The sequence below is a fragment of the Polistes canadensis genome, unplaced genomic scaffold, assembly GCF_001313835.1.
Source record: "Polistes canadensis isolate GaletaPanama2010 unplaced genomic scaffold, ASM131383v1 scaffold_42, whole genome shotgun sequence".
Classification (NCBI taxonomy): Eukaryota; Metazoa; Arthropoda; class Insecta; order Hymenoptera; family Vespidae; genus Polistes; species Polistes canadensis.
Genome location: NW_014569589.1, coordinates 530,020 through 555,092, shown reverse-complemented (window position 1 = coordinate 555,092; position 25,073 = coordinate 530,020). Strand labels below are relative to the sequence as shown.

General features: G+C 30.4%; 1 protein-coding gene across 4 annotated transcripts in view; it reads right to left on the bottom strand.

Moving 5' to 3' along the window:
* LOC106784914 (carbonic anhydrase-related protein 10) overlaps positions 1-25,073 on the bottom strand; it is a 226,206-nt gene that overhangs the window by 94,361 nt on the left and 106,772 nt on the right. For all 4 annotated transcript variants that reach the window (XM_014744923.1, XM_014744922.1, XM_014744921.1 and 1 more), the window contains one exon: positions 17,042-17,089. In XM_014744923.1, coding sequence (XP_014600409.1) covers positions 17,042-17,089 — 48 coding nt within the window. The remainder of the gene's footprint in view (positions 1-17,041; positions 17,090-25,073) is intronic.

The following is a 25,073-nucleotide window of genomic DNA, read 5'->3' as shown; positions in this document are numbered from 1 at the left end:
TCTTCTTCTTCTTCTTATTTTTATTTCATTTATCATCATTCATTCTTCATCTATATAATTTAATTATTCTGTACGTATAAATTGGTCGACTGTAAAACGTATGTATATAGTATAATAATTTGAAAAGATTTTCTTAATTTTTTTAGAACAAAATTCGAGAAGAACGAAAACGAGCGTGTGACTTTTCTTTTTTTTTTTTTCTAACAAAGACACAAATAAAATTTGGAATCGTATCTCGTTACTTATTTTTATTAACGCACTATTTTCGTCGATTTTTGTATTTAATTATATTCAAAGCGACAATTATTAAATATACGTATAATTTCGTGTTGTAAAATCGTGTTAAAAATTGAAATCATCTATTGCCATTTATTTCTATATTTTTTGTTCTGTTCATTCATTCATTCATTCATTTGATATTAATTAATTTTGTGCATTTATTAATCCAAAATCTACATTTAAATTTTTGAATAGAAATAAATTCTAAAAATAAAAATTTATACCAAAAAAAAAAGAAATATAAAACGACGACGAAAAGTAAGATAATTCTTGTCGAGATAAATCTCAGAAATTGTAATCTGGTTGAGCACGTTTGGACCGATTGAACGTAAGGATGGCAAACGATTCGATGGTTCAAAATCGAATGGTTCGAGATTCTATCACGATCCGTGTCACGCTTCGACCATTCCTTTCTCCCTTGCTACGAGAAACCGATTGACCGTTCGTTCCATCGAAAAATCAACTCGTCTTACGACGTGAAACGACGTCTTTTCACTTTTTTCTTTTCCACAATGAAAAAAAAAACAAAAAGAACAATTCGTCTATCGCTACGTAATAATAATTCCAAATCGCTTTAAAATAAAATTCAAATGTGTGAAATATTAATGAACTGTTTATTTTGAAATTTACTAAACGAGCCCATTTTGATATTTTCTTTCGAAAAAATTCATGATCAGAATATATCTTTTAGTTAATTTAAAAAATATCAATTAATTACGTCAAATGTGTATCGATGTTTCTATTAACTTATCAATATGTGTGTGTATGTAATTTAATTATATAAATATTTTTTACAAGCGAATTTAATTAAAATATAATATGATATATTTACTAATTGTAAATGAATTTACATTACTTTCAGAATAACATTGTCCAATTGTTCATTTCTATTTTGTTTTTTAGAGTATCGTTCTCGTCGTTCTTACTTTTCCTTTGTATTTTCTGATATATTACATTATAAGAATGAAGAAAAAATTGTCAAACGGATTTGTATTTTTTTTTTCAAATAAAACTTTCAAAAAACTATTTATATTAGATAGGAATGGAACAATATGAAAATATCATTTAATACGTACACGCGTGTTTCCCGTAAATGCTTTATTAAAAAGTTTCTAACAATGTGAAGGAAACGTTGGAAGAATTAATATCGCAGATAGGTACGGAACGTTTCCTTCCTTCAGATTATTATAACTTTTTAATGAAGCAGTTATAAACCTATCCTCTTATATTTAAAACCGGTGGAAACAACATACTCAGACAAAGTTTCGGAATAACTTATCAAACGTCCTGTAATACGCATGTTATACATACATTTTACAACTCATTATATTACGACTATACATGAATAATAGAAAAGCTATAAAAATCAAGAATTTAAACTAATTGCATTAACTTTATATAAGAAAAGCAGTACTATCAAAAGAAAATAATAATTCTTACGAGATTCCTAACAAAATCATACAAGTTTATGAATAAGTATCAACGATACGCAATACAAGAAGAACAATACTTTTCAAACGTTCGGTAATCTTTATTTTTAAAAAAGAAAAAATAATCATATAATAAAACCAATGTAATCCAATAACAATTCATATATTACGAACGTTCAATTATACCCATTTAAACAAAAAGAAAAAACAATCTTAACGAGGCCAATCAAATCATCCAATTTTTCAAATAAAAAAAACCAACGTCATACAAGAACAATCCCATTACCTTACTAACATTGGGAACGGTGATTATTTTGATAAAAAAAAACATATAATCTTAACAAGACCACAAAGAAAATCATGGAAATTTTCGAGTAAGAACATCGGAACTATGAAAAAGGGATTAAAAGGTAACCCGTTGACGATCTCCGTTCGTAATTTAGGTGGTAAAGTACTATGGTATATGATGAGAAAGAGAAGGAAGGTGGAGAAGTTTTAAAGGAATGGGGATTTTGATGGGGAAGGGATGTAGCACGCGGTATCCACATCGGGCTTGTTCAAAATTAGTTTGGAAGCAGTCGATGTATGTACGGCATGGACTCCTATGCAGTGTTGGACTACGTATGTACTAACAATGCCCAGTACTCACATAGTTTCGTGGGTGTGAATTGCACATACTCTCTCTCTCAGTCTCTCTTTCTCTTTCTCTCTCTCTATATATCTTTTTCTTTCTATCCCATATCGTTCAAAGACGAAATATGATACTTCCTAGCGCATCGTATTTCAACCTTAACTTTAATGTTACTATTTGTTGTACTTGATCCATATGTTCATATAACATCTACCCTCATATGTACGTGTGTGTATATTTCTGCTTATATGTAGAGACATACGTGTGATACGTGTTCGTTACACACATATTATATTTAACTATCTAAATAGATAGTAGAGTAGTGATAATGATAGTAAAAAGTAAACACGTGTCAGAATTTTATTTGTTCATTTGTGTATTTGTGTGTGTCTATGTGTTGCTTAAAATCTTTCTTGTCTGTTGTAATAGTGTAACAGTAATAGTTTATGTATGTAACGATATGGACCAATTTTTATTTGAAAACTCTCCGGTGATTTATGCGTCTCGTTTAATCAAAGAGACCAGAAAATAATTTATCTACCACGACCAAGTCCCTTCTTCTTCTTCTTCTTCTTCTCCCCCTCCACCTTCACCTCCACTTTCTCCTCCTCCTCCTCCTCTTCATCCCTATCCGGAAAGGATTTATTATCTTCCGTGAGCCCGAGCGTTTCTGCAAGCATTCTCTCTCTTATTCTCTATGTAAAATCGAACTCGAGTCTCGGTCGAGTCAACATTCTCCAGAATTTCTCTTTCTCTATTTCTGAACGTCACTATTGTTATTCGAGTGAGGGTTGGTTTTTCGTTTTATTACGAATTCTCGGCTTTAGAAATTTTTTTTAGTCTCTCCCTTCCCCCTAATCCCTCTTCTACTAACCCCCCACCCACTCATTTTTCTTTCTTTTATTTTCTTTTTTGTTTTTTTTTATGTGTTTTATTATTGTTGTTGTTGTTGTTGTTGTTGTTGTTGTTGTTCCGTTTTGTTCGTTTCAATGTAAAACGTAATATCAAAGGTATTCTTTATTTGAATATTATTTTTTTTAAGCGGATTAATAATATATTTATTATATTAAAATGCAAATAAAACGCGTCTATTACAGTGCAAATATTAAGATGAAAGAGTAGTGTCAATTTGTCTATCGTCATTGAATTATCTTATTTTCATTTATTCATCAGAACGTAATTGCATTCGGGAAAACGTAGTTCGGCTTACATTACATCTATTTTTAATTTGAATTTGGTGTTGAGTTTTCACTTAGAAGAAGAGGGGGCTGCCTAACGCGAAAGCGTTTAATTAAATTTTAATTAATTAGACAATCACAAATCTCTACAACATTATTATTAGATATCATTTAAAAATTTTCTATACTAACACACATTTATTTGTGATAAAATGAAATATTAAGAGACAAAAAGGTATATATTAAAAGATAGAAATAGAGAGTGTGCTTTTAACGTAAAAAGAAAGTGTTAATTTACGAGATAATGATAAACGTGAAATGTAACCCTGATGACGAGACCGAAAATAAAAATAAAAAAGGTCTACAAAATATGTATATACTTAATACAATTTAAAGCTTGGAGAAAAAAAAAGTGAACACGCTACGTAGAAATAAAGAAAAATGAATAAACGTAGAATGTATTTCGAAAAAGCATTTAATTCAAGATAAAAAACGCGTAATGCAACTTTGACGGCAAAAAACCTGACGAAACTCCGTCGCGCACGAAACGAAACGAAACGAAACGAAACGTAACGTAACGTAACGAGACAAAGTAAAAGAGAGAAAAAAGATAAAAAAAAGAAACCCCAAAACAATCGTAAAAATGTATTATTTTGGATAAAATTTAAAGTTTAAAAAAATGAACGCGCGTGGTGGATACGAAAGCGAGAAAAAGAAAAAAGAAAAAAAAAGAGAGAGAAAAAGAGAAGAGTATATTTTGTTTAATTCATATTTTTTTGGTCATTAAAAAAAAGGAAAGGAAAAAAAAATGAAAAAAAAGCGGCATTTGAAAAATTCATTTCACTTTTAATGAAACTTTTGAAAAAGCGCGCCGTTTTTAATTTACGAGATAAAGATAAACGCGGAATTAGTTCTCCGTTTTCCTAAAGTGAGAGAAAGATAGAGATAGAGATAGAGAGAGAGAAAGCAAGCTTTCACAGAATAGTAGGTAGAGAGAGCTTGGTAAGCGAATAAACAACAGGAACGAGCTTTCGAGGCTTATACGCGTAGCATGTAACAATTTGGATTCTCGATATCGCCTTGTTATCGACGCACGCACCGTGCGATAACAATATCGTTCGAACCGGTAAGCGACCGTCGCGATTCACCCCCTTTTCACCCCCTTTTCACCCTAACCCTCATTCACCCTCCGCCCTCGCATTTTCTAGTCCCTTTTCAAGCCTCTCACTCTCTGTATGTATACATATGCGTATGCTTGTGCGTGCATGTGGGGGATGTGGGGGTATGTGTGTGTGGAGGAGGGTGTGTGTGTGGGTGTGTACGGACACAAAGTTCCAGCAGCAGGTTACCCAAGCTTGCTCCCCGCGGATTTGCACACGCTCGTTGTGTTGCAGTTGTAAATTCGTTAATTAACTAAGGTAATTGCTTCTGTAGCCTAGTAATGCGTTCAATTCACGACGCAGCCTGGGAGAACGAGTGGACAAGCGAGAAAATAGGGATGGCATCGAACGAGCCCCTAATGCGAGCCAACGTTGACGTACATCCCTGTAACCTACGTTTACATTATTTACCATGCMCCTCCTCCCCCCCCCCCCCCCTCTCTCTCTTTCCTCTAGTATGACCATTATTGAAAGTTTCAATTATTTTTTTCGTCAAAAAAAAAATAAATGTTTTATTATTATTTTGTTATTTAATTGAAAGACATTTATAGTAGGTATTTTTTGTCTCGTTTATTTATTCATTCGTTGCTACTCGATATTTAATAATCGATATTTATGATAAATTATGTTGAAATTATCGATCTGAAATAAGAGAGAAGGAAATAATATTATTTGATATTAGAAAAAAATTTGCTTTGGTTTTTTTTTTCTTTTTTTAATATCTATTTAATTATGCATATATATATATATATATCTATTTAAAATATTATTTATTGCGAATACTGATCAAATTCTAGTATAAAATAATATTATTTGATATTAGAATTTTTTTGTTTGCGTATTATTACTATTTATTGCATTAATATTCGTATTATAAGATCTTCGACGTAACTACAATATGTCCTTATTAAAAATATCGATCCAAAAAAAAACAAAAAATTCTAATGAAATAATATTATTAGATATTATAAAAATATTTGCTTTACCTATTATTGATTATATTATTTATCATAGAAAAATTATTTCTATTGACCGAATGTATGAAACTACTTATCCTTCCTAAATAAATTAAATTTTGTTATTTTTACTTACTTATAAATTTCAAAGAAAAAATATACATAAATATATATACATATATATATATATAGAAATGGTGTTTGCTTGTATGAGTTGAATAGAATTTTGAAGAGACATAGGGAGAAAGGGATGAATTCGATTTTGGGGGACATTTCAATCAATGGAGAACAAGTGGCCGTTTTCGAAATGTCCAGACAGAGAGAGTAGTTGCATTTGCACTCTCGAGTACATCGCTGCTAATGTATGCACGCAATCCAGCCAGCCGGTGGATGGGACCAGCACCAACCGACCAACCAACCAACCAACCAACCAACCAACGAACCAACCAGCTAGCCAACCAGCTAGCCAACCAGCCAGCTAGCCATCTACCTAGCGGAGGGTGGCTTGCTTTTCCGGAAAACATATTCTATGCATACATGCATGTTCAACACCTGCGAAGCACGGTCCATCGTCTGACAGTCGACTGGATAGGATGTTAAATTACCGCATTTAAATAATTTCATTTAATCTCTGCTTCGTCCTCCTTTTCTTTATTCCTATCTCTCTCTCTATCTATTTCTGTATGTCTGTCTCTCTTTCTCTCTCTAACTCAACATTTCTCAACATATCTCAATCTCATCCAAAACAGCCGACTCTTTAAATCTTTTATCCGTATTTCCTAGAATTCACTTGTCCCTTTCAAGAATTAACAAGAATTTGGACATATTAAAGCAAGGATACTCAAACTTTATGCTACGGGAACCGCATATATTCGTTTCGTGTATTAAATGTCGGCCGCATATTGGTGCCAGTTGAAAATGATATTTTACAAATTATTAGTCATTAAGAATGATAATATTTATTTGTAGAGTTTACAAGGTTAATTTTAATATAATGTGAAATAAATTAATATAAAACATGAATGATATTATCAATGAAATAAACAATATTAAATAAAATATTATATGACTAAGTATACAATATATAAAAATGAACAAAATAAATATGCAATATTTATATCAATAGTAGTTAAGTAATTCATAATCGTTAAATGTTAATTAACTATTAAACATAACACCGATTCTGTCTAAACGTATATTTAGATCCATCTAAAGGATTAATTTTGTTCGATATTTAGTTTGCATAATTGCACATTCTTGTAATGGGGGTTCAGTAAATATCTGATTGTGAGATTATTAAAATAAAAGTTAACGCGTAAGACCGAAGTGTGAACAAACAGTGAATTTATAATAAACTGTAACACTTATTTACTTACTCAAATATAATAACTTATTTAACAAAAAAGGAAGATAAATTCATGATCGAACGTTTAAGTCCAGTTATGCTAAAGAAAGAGAGAGAGGCAGACAGACTCGTCTAATTTTGTTAAAACGAAATTTTCTTCTATCCTCTATTTTTTTTCGAGATTAACGATCGATAAGTTCAAAAAAAAACAAAAAAATAACCCCCCGATCTTCTCTTATCTCCCTTTTTATCTTTTTGTGAACGTAAGACTATTCGATCGAAAATCGCGAGATTGAAACTATAACGGCCATTACGCGAAATCGAATATCGACCAAGTTCAGATATCGTGACGACAGATATCGTATATATATGTGTGTGTGTGTGTGGGTAGGTGTTTGTTAAAAGAATGAAACTAAGGGTTGAAAGAACTAGAAGCAAGCTCCCACCCCTCTTATTTCTCGATCTCGTGGTAAACGTGGAATCTCGAAAATTTTGAATAAAAAACAAAACAAAACAAAAAAATCGGAGGGGGGGAGGAGGAAAAAAGAAGTGTCGATATTATCATAGCGATCAGTGTCGAGTGCATCGGCACGCGTCGATTTCTTTTCGACACAACAACAACAACACGTGTAGATATCTATGTGTATGTAATATACATGCTCGCTGATCGTTGCGAACAGATCCAAGAAAAAGTTTCTTTTCCTCGACTATCGATACATATGTATCCACATATATATATATATATAGTATTTTCAATTGAATGTCTTTTGAATTCAACAAATACGAAATCAAAGAACGACTCGGGAAGAATACTTGCAGGAATAAGAGTTGAACTATATATGACTTTGAATAAAATCATTTTTCTTCTTGAATTCGTTTCACGAGTATCTCTATTCAACTGCTTGACCAACGCTATGTTTCAAATCATTTACGTGAAAAATAATTTCATTTGTTTTTAGGATTTTGATAAAAAAATATTCCAAATTATTTGACACGACTATTTAATAATTATTTGATATCTTTATCAATCAAGATGAGATGCAATGTTAAACACACGTTAATTTTCAATATTTTGTTGAAAAATAATATATTTCTTGAAAATAAATTTAATCAAAGTATTAACGTAAAATAAAATTCACTAATATTGTAAGATAAAAGTATGTAAGTATCGTATATTATTTAACAAAAAGGGGGAGAAAAACAAGTTAAATTTGGGATTAGATTAAACAAAATATTACGATTAATCTTTCATGATTTAAATGGTTAATTAATAAGAAAAACAATGAAATTCTAATAAGAGAAAGAGAATAAATTAATGAATAATAAAATTTAAGATTTACATATATCGATAATATTGAAGGAAAGAAAAGTTTAAAAAAACTAAACTTACTACAAACTAAACTTAGAACGTCGTGGAATATTAAAATTCCAGGTGCAATATTGGAAGAAAAATTGTCGATTTGTAGGATCAAGAAATGGCACATTCCTAAAATCTATTAATCCGTCCGTCCCATTCTCCATGGTCATCTCCCCATAGCCATTGGATGAGCACCTAACCTTTCTTCGTGGCTAAAACCACAAGTTCCGGTGAGATCGGAAGCTGACCACGCTGTGTGAGCCACCTTACTCTCGTCTCTCACGGCTTATCTCACTCCCACCCACTATTTGCCATCACCATCACAACCACCACCATCACCATCACCACTACCACTTCTAGGACTAGTACTAACACCATCACCATCACCACCAGTAGCACTTTCAAACTCGGTCGGCTTAGAATCCGTAAAGCTATACTACTTATACGATATTGCACCGATATTAAATACGATATATTTAATCGATAGGGAAAATAGCTTTATAGTAAGGGATACTCTTATGAAGATAGAAACTACTATAATCTAATAACTTCTAGTTTTGTGTTTACTCATAAACGTCAATTATTAATTTAAGAAGAAAAAAAGAAATATTAAGATAGTTGAACTTTGACATTAACGTATGGTATAAATACTTAACTATTAATTATAATTAGAAATTTATAAATAATATTATCAGACGTGAACTTTTTTTGATAATATTGAATAGTGTTAAAAAGGTGTTAGTACAGAAGTGACTCGAAACCCCGTAACAGGGATAGTAAAATGACAAAATAATATTATCTGATTTATTTTTATTTCAATAAACATATATTTCTCTCTCTCTCTTATTTATACTGAAATTAATTTTATAGCGCGGATATACTCTTATGAAAATAATGATCCCATAATCAATCTTTTCTTTCCTTACAATTATCGATTATTAACGATAATTAAAAATGAATTACAAAATGATAGATATAATATTATCGACTTTATTCATAATTTAAGCAAAACACAAATCTTCTTATTAATTAAGCAATATGATTAAAAATTCACGATACTTAACAAAAGTTTAATAAATAAATAATCTATAACGTTCCTAAAATTAAACGGGAGAAAAGTTATGAAATCCTTGAAAGTGTCATCATTTGATTAAATTTAAATGATTTCAAAATAAAATATCCTAATAGGTTATTCTATCTGGAATATAATCAAACAAATAAAATATAATCTATATAAATATTCTATCCCTGGAATAATAATAACAAAAATAATCAACCAAAAGAGAAGTAGTAAAAAAGAAAGAAATAAATTATAATAGAAAGAGAGCGTAAGTTTATTTTTTTTTTCTTATTAGGGGATGGCCTGCATTTTAAAAACTTAAGCCAAATCTAAATTTTAAGTCGGCACACTTGTATTCAGTGCGAAGTGATAAAGATGGAAAGTGGTTAGGTATTTGCATGTTTTTTGCATGCTTCTTTAATTCCAACCGTATCTTTCTCCCTCCACCTGCACCTCCACCCCTTCTTTTTCTCTCTCTCTCTCTTTTTTTGTCATTCGTTGGAATAGTAGTGGTTTTCATGGCAGTTACTCCGGAAAATATACGAAAACATTTGCGCCTTGGGTGGAACGCCAAAGTCCTCTTCTTCTCTTGGAAAAAGGTTCACCAACTGGCCGTATTATGATCCTCACCTACTCTTTAGCTTTCTCGAACTATTCACAAGGGTTCCGGTTTGCTTTATACGCGTCTTGGCCACTGAGAAACCTTTCTACTTTGTCCCTTTTTTTTTTTTTTTCTTTCTCTGACAACAGCACACAGAAGAACCAAAGAAACCAACCAAACCCCCACCCTCTTTTTCACAGTGAACTTGGACTTTATCCAGCTTGACTATACCTTCTTAGTACTCGATTGCATACAAACATTCTTTTTTACTTTCACATGCACGTCTTCATCTCTTCTCACGACGAATCCCCGACGTTAACGCACCGCGACACTTTGCTGAAACCGTTTAACCTTTTTCTTTTTCCTTTCCTTCTTCTCTCTTTTTTCTTTTCTTTTTCATTCTCTCGTTCGTTCGTTCGTTCTATTTCGTTAATCCTCCCATTTTTCTTAGTGAAAATATTTCTATCAGTTCTTTTTAAAAAAGATAATCGAGAGATAGGTAGAAAACAATTTGTTCGTATCGAAGATTCTTCGAGTAATTTTGTTTTCTTTTAATATTTCAAGTTGAAAGAAAAACAAAATAAATAAAAATAAAAAGAAAAACGATACTCCGATGTAACTTTCGTCAAATTTGTAAAAAAATAATGTTCGCGAGTTCGTTGACTTTACGAATAGGATTCATCGTACGAGAAATCTCGTTTAAGTAATTATTGACTCGTACTACTTTACGAGTTTCTTTGTATCTTTTATTTTCCCCTCCCCTTTTCTTACTCTCATTCTCGTACTTTTCAATATATATATATATATCTTTAAAATTTTTATTTACTTTCCGTAATATTTGGAAAAATTCGATTTCCATTCGATAGGGAAAAAGAAAAAAAAAAGAAAAGAGGAAGAAGAAAAAGAAGAAACGATATTTAAATTTATTTATTGTTTCTTCTTAAAAAATATTAAAATATGTGTGTGTGTGTATTAAATATTTGGCGAGTGGAAAACGCTAACTCGTTTCTTTCAGAATACGAGGACAGCGATATGACAGGAGCATTCATATACGACGCGTTTTTAATATCACTGCTTTATACATATTCCGCCACCTCCTTTCATATTGGTCGACGTCTTCTGAAATTGTGCTGCGCTGGTAACTCGGCCCGTAGAATATATATATATATATATATATATATATGTATATGCCCCGACTATATGAATGCTTTTTCGGTACGAGGGTTGATATCAAGGCTGAGATAACCTGCCACTCGGCTATCGAACTTACGAAAGTCTACTTCGATTCTTCTTTTTTTTTTTTTCTTTCTTTTCTTTTTCAATCCTTACCTTTCTTTATTTCTTTCTTTCCCATTACTTTTTACTACGCCGTTATAATTATTTTTTTTCTTTTTTTTTCCTATCTATCCATATAATACTCATTGAAAATTTATTTCTCATTAATATTATGGTATAGAAGAAGAAATCACGCGAGTTAAATTATGATGTATCAAATGAAGATCTTCGAGAATTATTTTTGTTGATTTTTCTTTTTTTTTTTGTTTCTTTTCAAGAAAACTCCAACGTTAAGATTTTATCGTAATCGAATTCGATCCAATTCAAATTTTTCTCCTAAAATGATATAAATACGATCATGGTGTTCGTTTTAAGAATATTATTCGCGTTAGGATTGAGAGAAAGTGCGAAAATTTGATGAAATAAAATTATGTTCTTCGAGAAAATAATATATTATAAAAATAAAACAATTTTACGAGATAATATTTTCCAAGAAAATTCTAACATTCGTCTAATGGGTCAGAATTAGGTGCATAAATTTTCATTAAATTAAATAAGAATCTTCAAAAAAAAAAAAAAAAAGAAGCTATAAATACAGTCCTAAGTGTTAGTTAAAGAAAATTTATTCGTTCAAATTGCATCAGGGTTGCGCGTATGAATTTGATTAGGGTCTTAAAAACTATAAATACGGTCCCGTTTTGTTCATTTGTTTGTTTGTTTAGGAAAAATACTGGGAATTATTAGATTTTCTTCGAACGTTTGATGTTTAATAAGAATCGACGAGAGTTATGAATAGAAAACGATCGAAATATAGGTAAGCTCTGGTATGGTATGGGTGAAAGAGAAGGAGGAGGAGGAGGAGGAGGATGAGTAGGAGGGGTGATGGTGTTGGTGGTGGGGGATATATAAACGTGGGTAAAAATATGAGAATAGTAGGAGCAAAGTTTAAGAAAACATCGTCCTTTTTCCGCCATTGTATGGAAGAACGACGAGCGAACGAGGTAAAACGCCGGAATGGTGGAAAAAAGATTTATGGAAAATGCGGGAATGGCGTCGAAGTGCATAAAGTCGAAGTCGTTTGGGTCGTCGTAGGATGGTGGTTAACGGGTAACGATGGTGGTGGTGGTAAAGATGGGAATGAGAGAAGGGTGGAAGAAAAATAAAGTAAAAGAAGAGAGACGATGAACGGAAAGAAAGAAAGAGAGAGAGAGAGAGAGAGAGGATCGAGTGAAAAATAAAAAGAAAAAAAAAGATGAAAGAGAGAGAGAGAGAGAACAGTTAGAGGAGCGAAAAAGGAATCTTCACGGGGCATAGAATTTTCCCCCGTAGTCTAAATTAAACGACGAAATTCTCGACTTTTCGTGTAAACGGGAGTACGCCTTCGACCGAAGATGAAGGAAGGAAGGAAAGAAGAAAACTCGAGTTGGTTTTCTTCAATGTACGAACAAAACGAATTGTTTGACCGTACCCACCGAACTTCTTCGAAATCTCTTCGAATAAAAAGAATTCTCTCAAAGGATCTTTTTTCTTCGTTTTTGTTTTACCGTGGTTTCGGGACTCGTGGTCGTATCTATTTTTTTATTTGTATTTTTATTAAAAAGAAAAAAAAAAGATACAATGGAAAATAAATTGTGAAAATATAGATTAAAATCGATCGGATCTTATTTGTACGAATTAATTTAGGAATAATTCTATAGATTTTTGTCCAACATATTAAAACTGTTCCGTAATTTCGTTCGTATGGGACTTTTGCATGATAGACCCCGTAGATGGTTGGCTAATATCGAAAAAGAATTAAATATATTATAATTTCATTTAAATAAACTGAAATTTTGTTTATTTTTTCTATCACCTTTAATAAAGAAAAACACAAAGAAAGGAAACAATACAAATTTTTTTCGCGTAATCGTAACGTAGCTCGTAAAAAAAAGGAAACAACCGTGAAGATATTAAAAAAAACAAAGTGACGAGTGTTATCGCGTAATAATTTTCGTTAGGAAAGAAAAAAAAAAAAAAAAAAAAAAAAANGAAACAACCGTGAAGATATTAAAAAAAACAAAGTGACGAGTGTTATCGGTACAAAATCGTCGTTAGGAAAAAAAAAAAAAAAAAAAAAAAGAAAAATAAAATCTATGGAGATTTGAAGGGGTCGGGTAGATACGTGCTTTGGCCGTGAATAAAGTTTCGCGTTTATAGTACCTACGTACTCTCTCAGATATTATATGAGATATCGGGGCTTATGGTGATGCCTAAGCGATGGTTTTCCACAAGGACCCTTGAGGCAGCCGAGTTCAAGGATGCAGAAGGCGCAAGGATATAGATATATAGGCTTTAACGTCGAAGTACAAGGGAAGCTTTTCGAAAGTGCAACCAGCCGGTTTTCCCGTCTACGCCTATTGGTTGTAAACGTTGGAACCATCTGTCCGAGATATGAGGGCCTTACATACGTTCTCAAAATCTATTTCTGGCGGACATCGATCCGTGAAGGAAGAATGGGGGTGGGGGTGAGGATGGGGATGGGGAATGGGGGGGTAATAAGTTATCCAAGTGCCCAACTTATCCCTCCTACGAGATTCACGAATCCAAATATCTGATCGTATGAAAATTCATTCCTTCCGTTCTTACATACGTGATCTTTGTAAAAATCATATGTTAATTTCTTTTTCCACCTTTCATAAACATAGGAGGAACTTTGTACTATTAGAATTTTTTAAAAACAAATTTGACCAAAAGTTTCTACGCGATTTGAAATGTATTAATTATACCTTTTTTCTTTTTTTTTGTTTTTGTTCAAATTACAATCAATTTTCGAGGCTTATTAGTTGTACATTTGAAAAGATAGAAAAAAAACTACCTTTTTATTAGGAATAAAAATGAAAAAGAAGGAATAACGAAATTATTTAAGCATTTTGTGACTAACATTGTAACTTTTGATCTATTCTGCACTTAACAAAAATATATACCAAAAAGTTGGCATTTCCTTGCGTAATCACGAATTAATTTAAAATTGAATAATCAATGTTATTTTGTAACATTCCAACGTTGTAATTTCGACGAATAAATATTTCCAAAAAAACGTTGATAAATTTAGAGAAAAAGAAAAAAGAAAATCATTAAAGGATATAGTTAGAGAGTTAAATGATATAATATATTATTATACTTCGTGAGAGAATTATTGAAAGCTCGAACCGTACGTAAAAAATAAAAAAAAAAAATAAAAAAAAAAAAATAACAGAGAGATGCACTTTAGAGTTGATTAATTGTAAATGAAACATGAATATAATAAATATTTGATAATTTAGGAGAGCACTTATCGCACGCCAACCTTTACCAACGGAATATTCGTACTAACATGAGCTTAACATAAAGAGAGAAAGCTTTCGACGGTAACATTCCGGTAAAGCCGTATGTACGTCCGTCCGTCCATCCGTCCTACCGCGTCGTTAATTTTGACTCTGCATCGTACTTCACAATTTCTCAAATGTACCATGCGAAACGAAATATTCCCTGCTAGCTTGCATTCATCATGCTCGGGACAGACGTCTTTTCGTGTGTTGACGTGAAAGTAGTAACCCCGGGTTTAGCTTATAAACGCACCACACACTCATCCCCTCCTCCTCTTCCTCCTCCTCCTCCTCCTCCTCTCACATAACCACTGGTTGTTGAATCTTTCCAGTATGTGTGTTACATTAAATAGGTCAATTTAGAATTAGTTTGATACATGTAGAAGTAAATACGTATGTATTTATGTATTTATATATGTATGTATATATGTATGCATATATGTATTTGTGTACGTGTGGGGGTGGGGGTGTATAGGCGTGGGTGTTTGTGTCTACTCAGCTAAATTACCGTACGTTATGTTAGGACAAGCGAATCGTGCTAATTAAGACGACGAATAAAAGAATAAAAAAAAGAGAAAGAGGGAAAGAAAGAAAGAAAGAAAGAAAGAAAGAGAGAGATGAAAAGAGAAAGTCAAGGACGAAAGGAAACGAAAAGGATTTACCGAGTTGTTCAATTAAAAGAAAATAGAATATAATCCCCTGTGTGGGTGATGGGGGGAGGGGGTGAAAGGGAGGTAGGGGGAGGTCTGGGGAATACAGTATACATAGCCGCACAAATTTATTTTAATCCTAGCACCGGTAGAACCTTTAGTATTAAGAGTCCCATTTATAGAACTAGGACTAGAGATAAGCGAGCCACTTTCGTGTCTCCTGTTCGTATTTTCTTTTTTCTTTTTTTTTTTTTGGTCTTTTTGCCTTTCTTTTTCTCGTATTTCTAATCGCCTTTTCCTTTATTTTCCTTAACACGTCTAGTGGGAATACAACATGATATTTTACTTTTTTTTTTTTTTTTAAATCATATCTACATATATGCGTATAAGTATATGTTCGTATGTTTTCATGAATATAATCGGTACGTTAGTGGAATTTAGTGCGAGATAAGAAGAAATAAAAAAAGCTTTCTGTTTCTTTTATGGGAGAGGAAAGAAAAGAATTTATTTTATTCTTTAAATAAATATATATATATAAAAAATATCTCTGATCGAATAATATAATATATTACATCTGCTGTCTCGTTAATTAAATGGATCATTCGAGAAGACACATCGATCGTTAGATCGAGACACAAGTTGATAAATATCAGAGTACTCTGTCGTAAATATTTTATAAAGATAATTCTCTTGTCATTTTTCTTCTTCTTCATCTTCTTTATCTTCATCTTCATCTTCTTTTAACTCGTATCGAATAGAAGAGAAATAGAAGAGAAAATGAACGTTCGAAAATATATAATATATAAGTAGTTTTACATACCGCGTTTTATGTAAAGGAATATTTGATTTATGAATAGAAAAGGTATACAAGAAAGAAAGAATAAAAAAAGAAAGATATTAAAAAATAATGAGAGAGAGAGAGAGAGAGAGAGAGAGAGAGAGAGAGAGAGAAGAAAAGAAAAAGAAAAATTAGAAGAGAAAAATTTGGAAGTATTTCACGCAAGGTGCTTCTTAAAGCGAATATACGACACTGGTTGTTTTTTTTCTGTTTTCTTTTTTTTTTAACTCTCTCTCTCTTTCTCTCTCTTTTTTTCTCTCTTTTTTTCTCTTTCTTTCTCTCTCTTTTTCTCTTTCTTTCTCTCTCTTTTTCTCTTTCTTTCTGTCGTGGCAGCTGGTTCGCATAAACGTAGGAAACACTAAACTCCAGGCCTCGACTTTGAACGACCGTATCGCAAACCCCCCTGTGTGCGCCTTATTTTTAATAAAAACTACGAAAGAGAAGGACGAACGAACGAACGAACGAACGAAACGAGACGAACGATGAAATTAAAAAGTAAGTTAAAAAATAAAATGAAAAAAAAAAAAAAAAAAAAAAAAAAAAAAAAAAAAAAAAATGAACAAATAGAAACTATAAGGATGCGCAAAAATTTGATAGCTTTTCATTTTTTCTTGTTGAAATAAATTATACACGGTGTGTTGTGTATATGTGTTGAAATTATTTATTACCTACGATCGATATAAGCATTGTCAAAACGTTGAATATTTTAATTCATGACTATATACATTTTTCCAAATAATTTTTACCTTTACCAATTAGCTTTTCATTCATATATTTAATTAAAAATTATTATTATATTAATAATTAAAATATCATAACAATTTTTAACATTTATTTTTAGACGCACACAATTCAATAAAGTATACAAAATTTTATATGTTTAGTGTATAATTAAGCTCGAATTTTGTTTAAATCCATAAAATTATCATCAACTTACCGGAAATCCCATCGTAGGTCCACCATTCCTCCCAGCTTGCTTCGGATTCTGTAACATGAAAGAATCAAAAATTATCTGATCTGTACTTCATTATAAAAAACTTTTCTTTTTTTTGTTTTTCGTTCTTTTTTCTTTTTTTTTTTTTTTTTACATCGAACGATACTACGAAATTATTAGATGGCGTATATTGAATCGATCGTTTCCCTGTGGTTTTATCGACGTTTCGATATTCTATCGCGTGGTAGATCAATTATATTGTTCTACTTTTTTCTCTCTCCCTCTCTCTCTCTCTCTCTTCCTCTTTCTAACCAACGAGATCAGGCTACATCGAATGTTGGTACTTTTAATTAACCGAAAACTAAGTTCCTAACGTGAATGATATCTAAAATGACCAAATTTCTATATCATTATATGATCTTTTATTTTTTCTTTTATTACACACGAGTTATTAACACATGAATTCAATAAGACACGGATAATAAAAACACTTTCGAACGAGATTTATTAAAAAATGAAAAATAATATATATAAGTTAAAGTTATTAACACATGAATTAAATAAGACACGGATAGTAAAAACACTTCCGAACGAGATTTATTAAAAAAGAAAAAAGTAAAGTACGATAAAGCATGATACATTTTTGATCAGTTTTAAAAACTGAATATACTCCAACAGATACACACACACACACACGTATAGAGCATTTATACAAACACATATAAAAAAACGTAGAAGAAAGTTTACTTCTTTTACAAAGTTGTATTAAAAAGTAAGATGATGCATATTTAATGTTAATTAAAAGTAGTAAATGTGAGTAATAGATAAAGAGAGAGAGAGAGAGAGAGAGAAATAAAGAGGTGGAATTAATTGAAGAAGAAAATATCGAAATGGGAAAAGTTAAAAGTTGGTTCCATCATTGCGGTAACCCAAAGACAAAAGAAGTTACTCGCGAGTATAATTACTCGTAATATTCGATCAATCCTTCTGGTAAAATAAAGAAAGAGAGACATAAAGAGAGAGAGAAAGAGATAGAAAGATCGATTTAACGATTTCTGATCGTCCCTCCATAGACTGGGGTGGGGTGGCAGGGGAAGGGGATGATCAGAAACCTAACAGAACTTGATCGGTATCGCGTGGTGGTGGTTTCATGCACGTCGAGCATGCTGAGCTGACGTCTACGATTTAATTCTCTCTCTCTATATATCTCTATCTTTCTCTAGAGAATAGTAATAGTAATAGCACAGTTACTCGAACCCAAATACCTATGCGCTTGACCAATCACCGATCTGATTAAATGTTTGACCGATAAAATCCTCTTCTGTTCTCCTTCAGTGTTATTACTTAACGTTTTCATTTCCTTGTTATTTGAATTCACTTTGTTTTTTTTTTGTTTCTTGTGCGTTTATTTTTTCCTTTCTAATTTTTATTTCTTTCTAATTTAATTCTTTTTTTCACATATCTTTTTATACGATGTTTTAATTGAAATATTTGAAATTGTAATATATCACATTGGTTTTATATCAGATCTCGTTTTATTAATATTATTATTATTATTATTATTAGTATCGAAAATGACTCGATTTATAACGGATCTATATTATCTTAAAAATTAGAAACTATTAAATGCATTACTTTTATTAGCATATATATTATTTTCAATATAAACAAAAAATATCACTTCAGATAGCCAATAAATATTTTATTGCAATAATAATCATAGAATACTGTTTCCATTAGTCGTTATGATTTGATACTTCCTTTTTTTTTTTTTTGTTCTTTGTCCTTCTCTTTCTCTCTCTCTCTCTCTCCATTTCATACACTCAATAAATCCAAATACGATTATTAGTTCATAAGATAAATAGAACGTCAAGCAGAGATCCATCTATTTCTCTATTATATATATATACACATACATATATATACACAAATACATATAGATATCTATATATATTTATATAGACGTATATATCCTTCTCATTCCATCTCGTTTGGTCGAGGTTATCACACGACTCCTAGCACCGAAGTTGACCCATATTCGATTATCTGGACGCATGCTATTCAGTCTAGTACTGCAAACTAATTGCTTCAAATTGGAAAACTTTCTCCGAATCGTACTCCGAACGATCTTCTCTCTCGAGCATCCAATTGTCAATCTCCGTTTCGTTTCATTTTATATACATTTTTCCTTTTTTTTTTCCTTTCTCTTTCTTTTTTTCATTTTTTTTACTTTTTCTTTTTTTCTTTTTTCATCGATATTTATAACAATGTTCCTTAAATGTATTTATCATTATTATTTCCTTGTGTTCTCTAGTTTCTTCTTTTTCCATTTGTTCTTTTATTATTATTTCTCAAGTAAGAAAAAGGAAAGATAGATAAAAAGTGAATGATAAAGAGTAAAAGAGTCAGAAAGAAAGAGAGAGAGAGAGAAGAAATTTTGCCGAGTTTTTCTCGTCTGAATCAAGCGAACAGGAACAAAAAAATATTTCCAGATGAGTCTATCTCTCACAATCAGATCCGTAACAATAGCGTCTCATCAATTATGTATAAACGAAAAATGAAAAAAAAAAAAAAAACAAAATAAAAAAATATTTAACAAATATAAAAATAAAAATATATAAGAGAATATATATATATATATATATTATAGTTAAAAAATAAAAATTATAATTAAATGAAAAGTATAGAAAAAAAACAATATGATAATATTAATATAATATAATTAGATATGTTTAAAAATGTATAATGCAAAATTAGGATTAAAAATAATATGATCGAAAGAATCGCAATGTCGAATTCTCTAAAATGGCAATGTACAATAAAATTGAAAAAAAGAATTTTAAAAAATGATGAAAATATCGAAAGGATATTCTAATGGGGTCGCCACTCAAGCGACGAATGCATAATTAGGGGTATTAAAAAATGAATAAATAAAAAATTAATAAAATGTCGAAAGTATTGCAATGGCGATTCCTTGAAAATGTCGAGTAAATAAATATTTAAAAAAAAGGAATTTTTATAAAAATGATTAAAATATCGAAAGAATTCCAATGGCATATACGTAAATGTTAAAAAAAAAAGAAAGATAATTAAAATATTGAAATGACTTAAATAGGGCGTTTAAATGATATTTAAACGTACAATAAAATGTACAATATTTTAATACAGAAGTAAAAATTATTTCATCGAAAAATTAGAAATAATTATACGTTTTCATAAGTGTGAATTGGATAAAAAAATAAAATTATTAAAATGTATAAAATATCAGAGGGATATAACAATGATGAATTGTACATGCATAATTACATTTTCCTATGACACGTTGCATGTGTAGATCAATGCGCGAAGATGAACGCAACGTACACGGATAACAAAATTACCGGCTAAATAATATGAATTTTGAAGATATGTAAAGGACCAGGGAGAGCGGGATAAAACGATATACCGGGTGTCCCATTTTAATTAATCGCTACGCTAAACTATTCATAGAAAAAAATTGCTTTTTTGATTGATTCGTTTGAATCGATTTGAGATTCATTTTTGTCGTTGTAGATGAAATCTCGTTGAGAAGAGATTAAAAAGACTTTTTTCTTTTTTTTTTTTTTTTTTTTTTTNAACTATTCATAGAAAAAAATTGCTTTTTTGATTGATTCGTTTGAATCGATTTGAGATTCATTTTTGTCGTTGTAGATGAAATCTCGTTGAGAAGAAAAAAATTTTTTTTTTTTTTTTTTTTTTTTTTTTTTTTCATTTCAAATAACACACGTGAAAGCGAAAAATTTGGATTGCACAGTAGTTTACTCGAATATTCTTCGTTATTTTACGTTACAACACAAATTCTCTTTTTTAATTATTATTATTATTATTATTATTATTATTATTATTATTATTATTATTTAAACAATAAATATCGTTTACGTAATAATCCGAAATGAAAATATTATTCGCGACGCGATTAGAGTTAAATGTTGAAATGAAAATGTGTTATTTGCATCGACAGAATAAATTTAATGAATAAATAAAATAAAATATTTAATTAATTTATATAAATTATTCTATGTGTAATAATAATAATATAAAATATATTGTTGAATATATTAACGACGTGTGTGGTAGGATATTCTGGGAAAGAAAGGGTTTGTTTGAAATTACGAAAATAGGCTACCTTGTATATAGAAGTATGACAGCAAACGCAGAGGAAACACGGGAAGAGCGAAGCATAATCGATGCATCGAACGAAGCCGCGTATTGTCGCATTTCGATTAATCAATGGGAAGAACCAGCAGAGGTAGACAGGATAATCGGTCACGACAAAGCGTGCTACGAATAAAGACCGTTTATGCGATTGTTACACGCTTGTATCCGAACGTACTAACACTGACACATACACATACGCATACACAAATATATACTTACAGGTTAGCATATAGTAATACATATTATTATTAATGAAAATGCAACCGAGAATATACAATTTAGAATAAAAGATCCATTATTTTTTTGTATACGTACACCATAAAAATAAATTTAATAAATTCCAAATAAAACGTACGTCGGATTGTGTGAAAACGAAAACAAAAAAAAATACTTTAATATTTTATATCCATACAAAAATAAATAAGATTAATATATATATATTAATTTGTATTAATAATTGTATAATTAATTATTGATCGTTGATAATGTAAATACATATTAATATGCATAATTATCGTTGACAAAGTTTCATTGAGAATCTTTTCGTAAATTGGTAAAGCTCGTTGTGTTTCTCTACGAATCTGTTATACACATACATACATATATATATAGAACATACTTTAAAAAGTATAAGAAGAAAAAGAAGAAGAAGAAGAAGAAGAAGAGAGGAAATATACTGCAGGTATAGTCTCTCGTTGTTCGTTTTAAGTACCGAAGCAAGGCTAGTAGTATAGATATATAGAAAGACGTCCACGTTGAAAGTTAGCGTGTAGGAAGTGTATAGGATCGTGGGAAGAAAAGAAGAGGGAGAGATCATAAATCATTCGGTAGGAAAACTTGAGATACTTTAGGCATCTACTTCTCTACTTGTGTATTAGAATGGCTAAAGGGACTACTACTACTCGCTAAAGTGAGTCAATTCTTATCGCCATTCTAAATAAAAAAAAAATAAATTCCCAAATAACAAAATATGTTTCTTTTGTAGATATACAAAAAAAAAATACAAGGAAATAAATTATAAAAGTATATGAAAATATATTTATTGTTTTTTATAGGTATATATAACATTGTATAAAAAAATATACGAAAAGTAGTATATTTATATTAGATTTGATAAATAATTATTGAAAAATATATTAATTATAATAATTAAATAATTGAAAAAAAAAAAAAAAACGAAAGGAAATCTTTCGCGGTTTCTTAATTAACCTATTGGAATTTTTGTATGTACATAAAATCAGAAACGAATTGACGAGATTTGATGAGATTTCCGATTCAATGTGATTGAATGGAAGGAACTTGAATCAACGGAAGATTCGACTTCGGACAAAGTCGGCTAACTGATAATTCGGTTAATCGGGAGGAGTTTGAAAAAGCTTATTGGCTTTTATATAACGGTGACTTGGTAGTTCTAGCTAGCCATCTACCTACCTACCTACCTACCTACCAACCAACCAACCAACCTACTCACTCTTTTCTTGATCAACTCTCTTTTCTTTCTTTCTTTCTCTTCCTACTTTTCGTTCGAGAGACCAGCAAGTAAAAGCAACTCGTTTTGTTGGATCACGTGCCGGAAGAGTCGTACGAGCCATTGCCTTTTCGCACGCTCGATTTCACGAATTTCACTTCTACGTGAGATTAATAAAATCCTTAGAAAGAATGTCCGAATGATAGAAAGAGAAAGAAAAAGAGAAAGAGAGAGAAAGAGAGGTTTTATTTTTTCTTACTCTTACATTTCTTATTCTTTCCAAATCGACGATTACACTTTCGACGAGGCGTAAAGTGAGAAAGAAAGAATAAAAGTAACAAAGATAAAATAAAGGAAACACTTGAGGCCATCGTATCATTGAACAGTTAATGGATCGAATTTAATCCTTATTTAACCCAATTTTTGTGTGTTGAATTTCGAAATACAAAATTATATTCAAACGAAAGTTAATTAATTTCTTTTTTTTTTGCTACAACAAATATAGAATCTTATTTGCAAAATATATTAATAACATGTAAGGCTCAAAGAGAGTTATAGACGGTTAATAAATCTTATGAACAATTAATTTGAACTAGTTGTACGTTTCGTCCCTTACTGGGGACTTCATCAGCAACTTGATCATTTACAGTTCACGTGTCCATACATACAATCTTTTTTACAGAGCCATACATTTCAATAAAACTTAACATATTACAATACAATTAGATCTTAAAACACCTTATCTTATCACACGTAATCAAATACTGATTCTATCTAGACTAGTGTTTAATAATCTAGATATCTTCAGTATTGAAAATATGGTAAATATTTTTTATGCTAAAAGAGTGAATAAATTTTAATAAAACTTATATTAAATTAAAGTACACTCTTTTGTTTACGCGTAGAATACCATATGGAGTTATAAATTTAGCATTTAAAGTTCAAGAAATGTCAGAGAATGCAATACTGTAAATTGTGCATCTTTGCAATTTTTTTGAAAAGTTTCGGTAAATATTTTTTATACTTTTTGCAAATGGATATTAATGATTTTTATATTAAATTAAAGTACATTCTTTTGTCTACGCGTAGCATATCTTTTTGAGATATAAATCGATTTGCAAAGGTTTAAAAAATATCAAAGAATGCAATGCTGTAATTTTTTCCTACTTTGCCATTTCTTTAAAAAGTTTTGGCAAATATTTTTTATACTAAAAGTGAATAGATTTTAATGAAACTTATATTAAATTAAAGCGCACTCTTTTATCTACTGTGGACAAGAATATTGATAATTAAATTATATTAATAACTTTCATATTTTTTAATAATTTTTTACAACAATAATAATAATAATTTCTTCGATCAAGTACGTAGTCACGAATAGTTGACTTGGTTTACTATTTGAAGTTTAATCATTTTGTATAAAAACAACAAATAGTATATATATAAATTAACAAAATAAATTTATAATTATAATATAAATTATTATACACAATTTTTTTAATAAAAAGTTAATAGGAAAATTGTGATAGCTTTTATCCTAAGTGAACGATTTGTTCAATTACTTGAGACTCATCTCATCTTTCTGTCCTCTTCTTCACACCTACAATCAACTTACACAAATACATACTTACCACACGATGCAATACTTTTTATTAAAACGGCTATACCGTCTTGATGAAATAGAGTAGATGGGTTCCTTCGTGACGTAGTAAAGAGGTTTATTAGTCCCGTAACTCTTTCAAACTTCGCCATCTTTTTTCTCCTATCCTCCTATATCCATCTTTATCTTTATACAAGCTAAATATATGTATACATCTTCTTTCTTCTCTTCTTTCTCATCTTTTCTTTCATATATTAACAGCCTCGGTAAAACAACAACAACAACACCTAGAATCGCGTCAATGGGATTCTCATTGTTTTCTTCATTAGATTAATATTATACTCGGGTAAAACAATATTACGTTTGATCCATTTCATTAGATAGAAAAAAATTCTCATTTGCTTAATGGGTGTCTTTTTAAAACGGATTGCAAAAAATATCTGAAGAATTTTGTCATCGTTTCTTAAGGATTTATACGTTATTCCGTAATTTTATAATTATTTTTCTAATCCTTTTCTTTTTTGACAAAGAAAAAGTAAAAGAAACGTAGTCTCGGTTTTGAAAGATATAAACAAGAAAATGAAAGAAAGTGAGCAAAGCCAAATACATTAATAAGTTCGTAGATTAGTTGTGAAAATGGAACGCGTTAAAAATTTGTTATAAAACAATAATGATATTTATTCATTGAATTATTTAATTATTAGAGTTAAAGTTTTATATAACAAAGTATTATACGTATAATTTATACTTTCTTTTGACAGATTCGAATC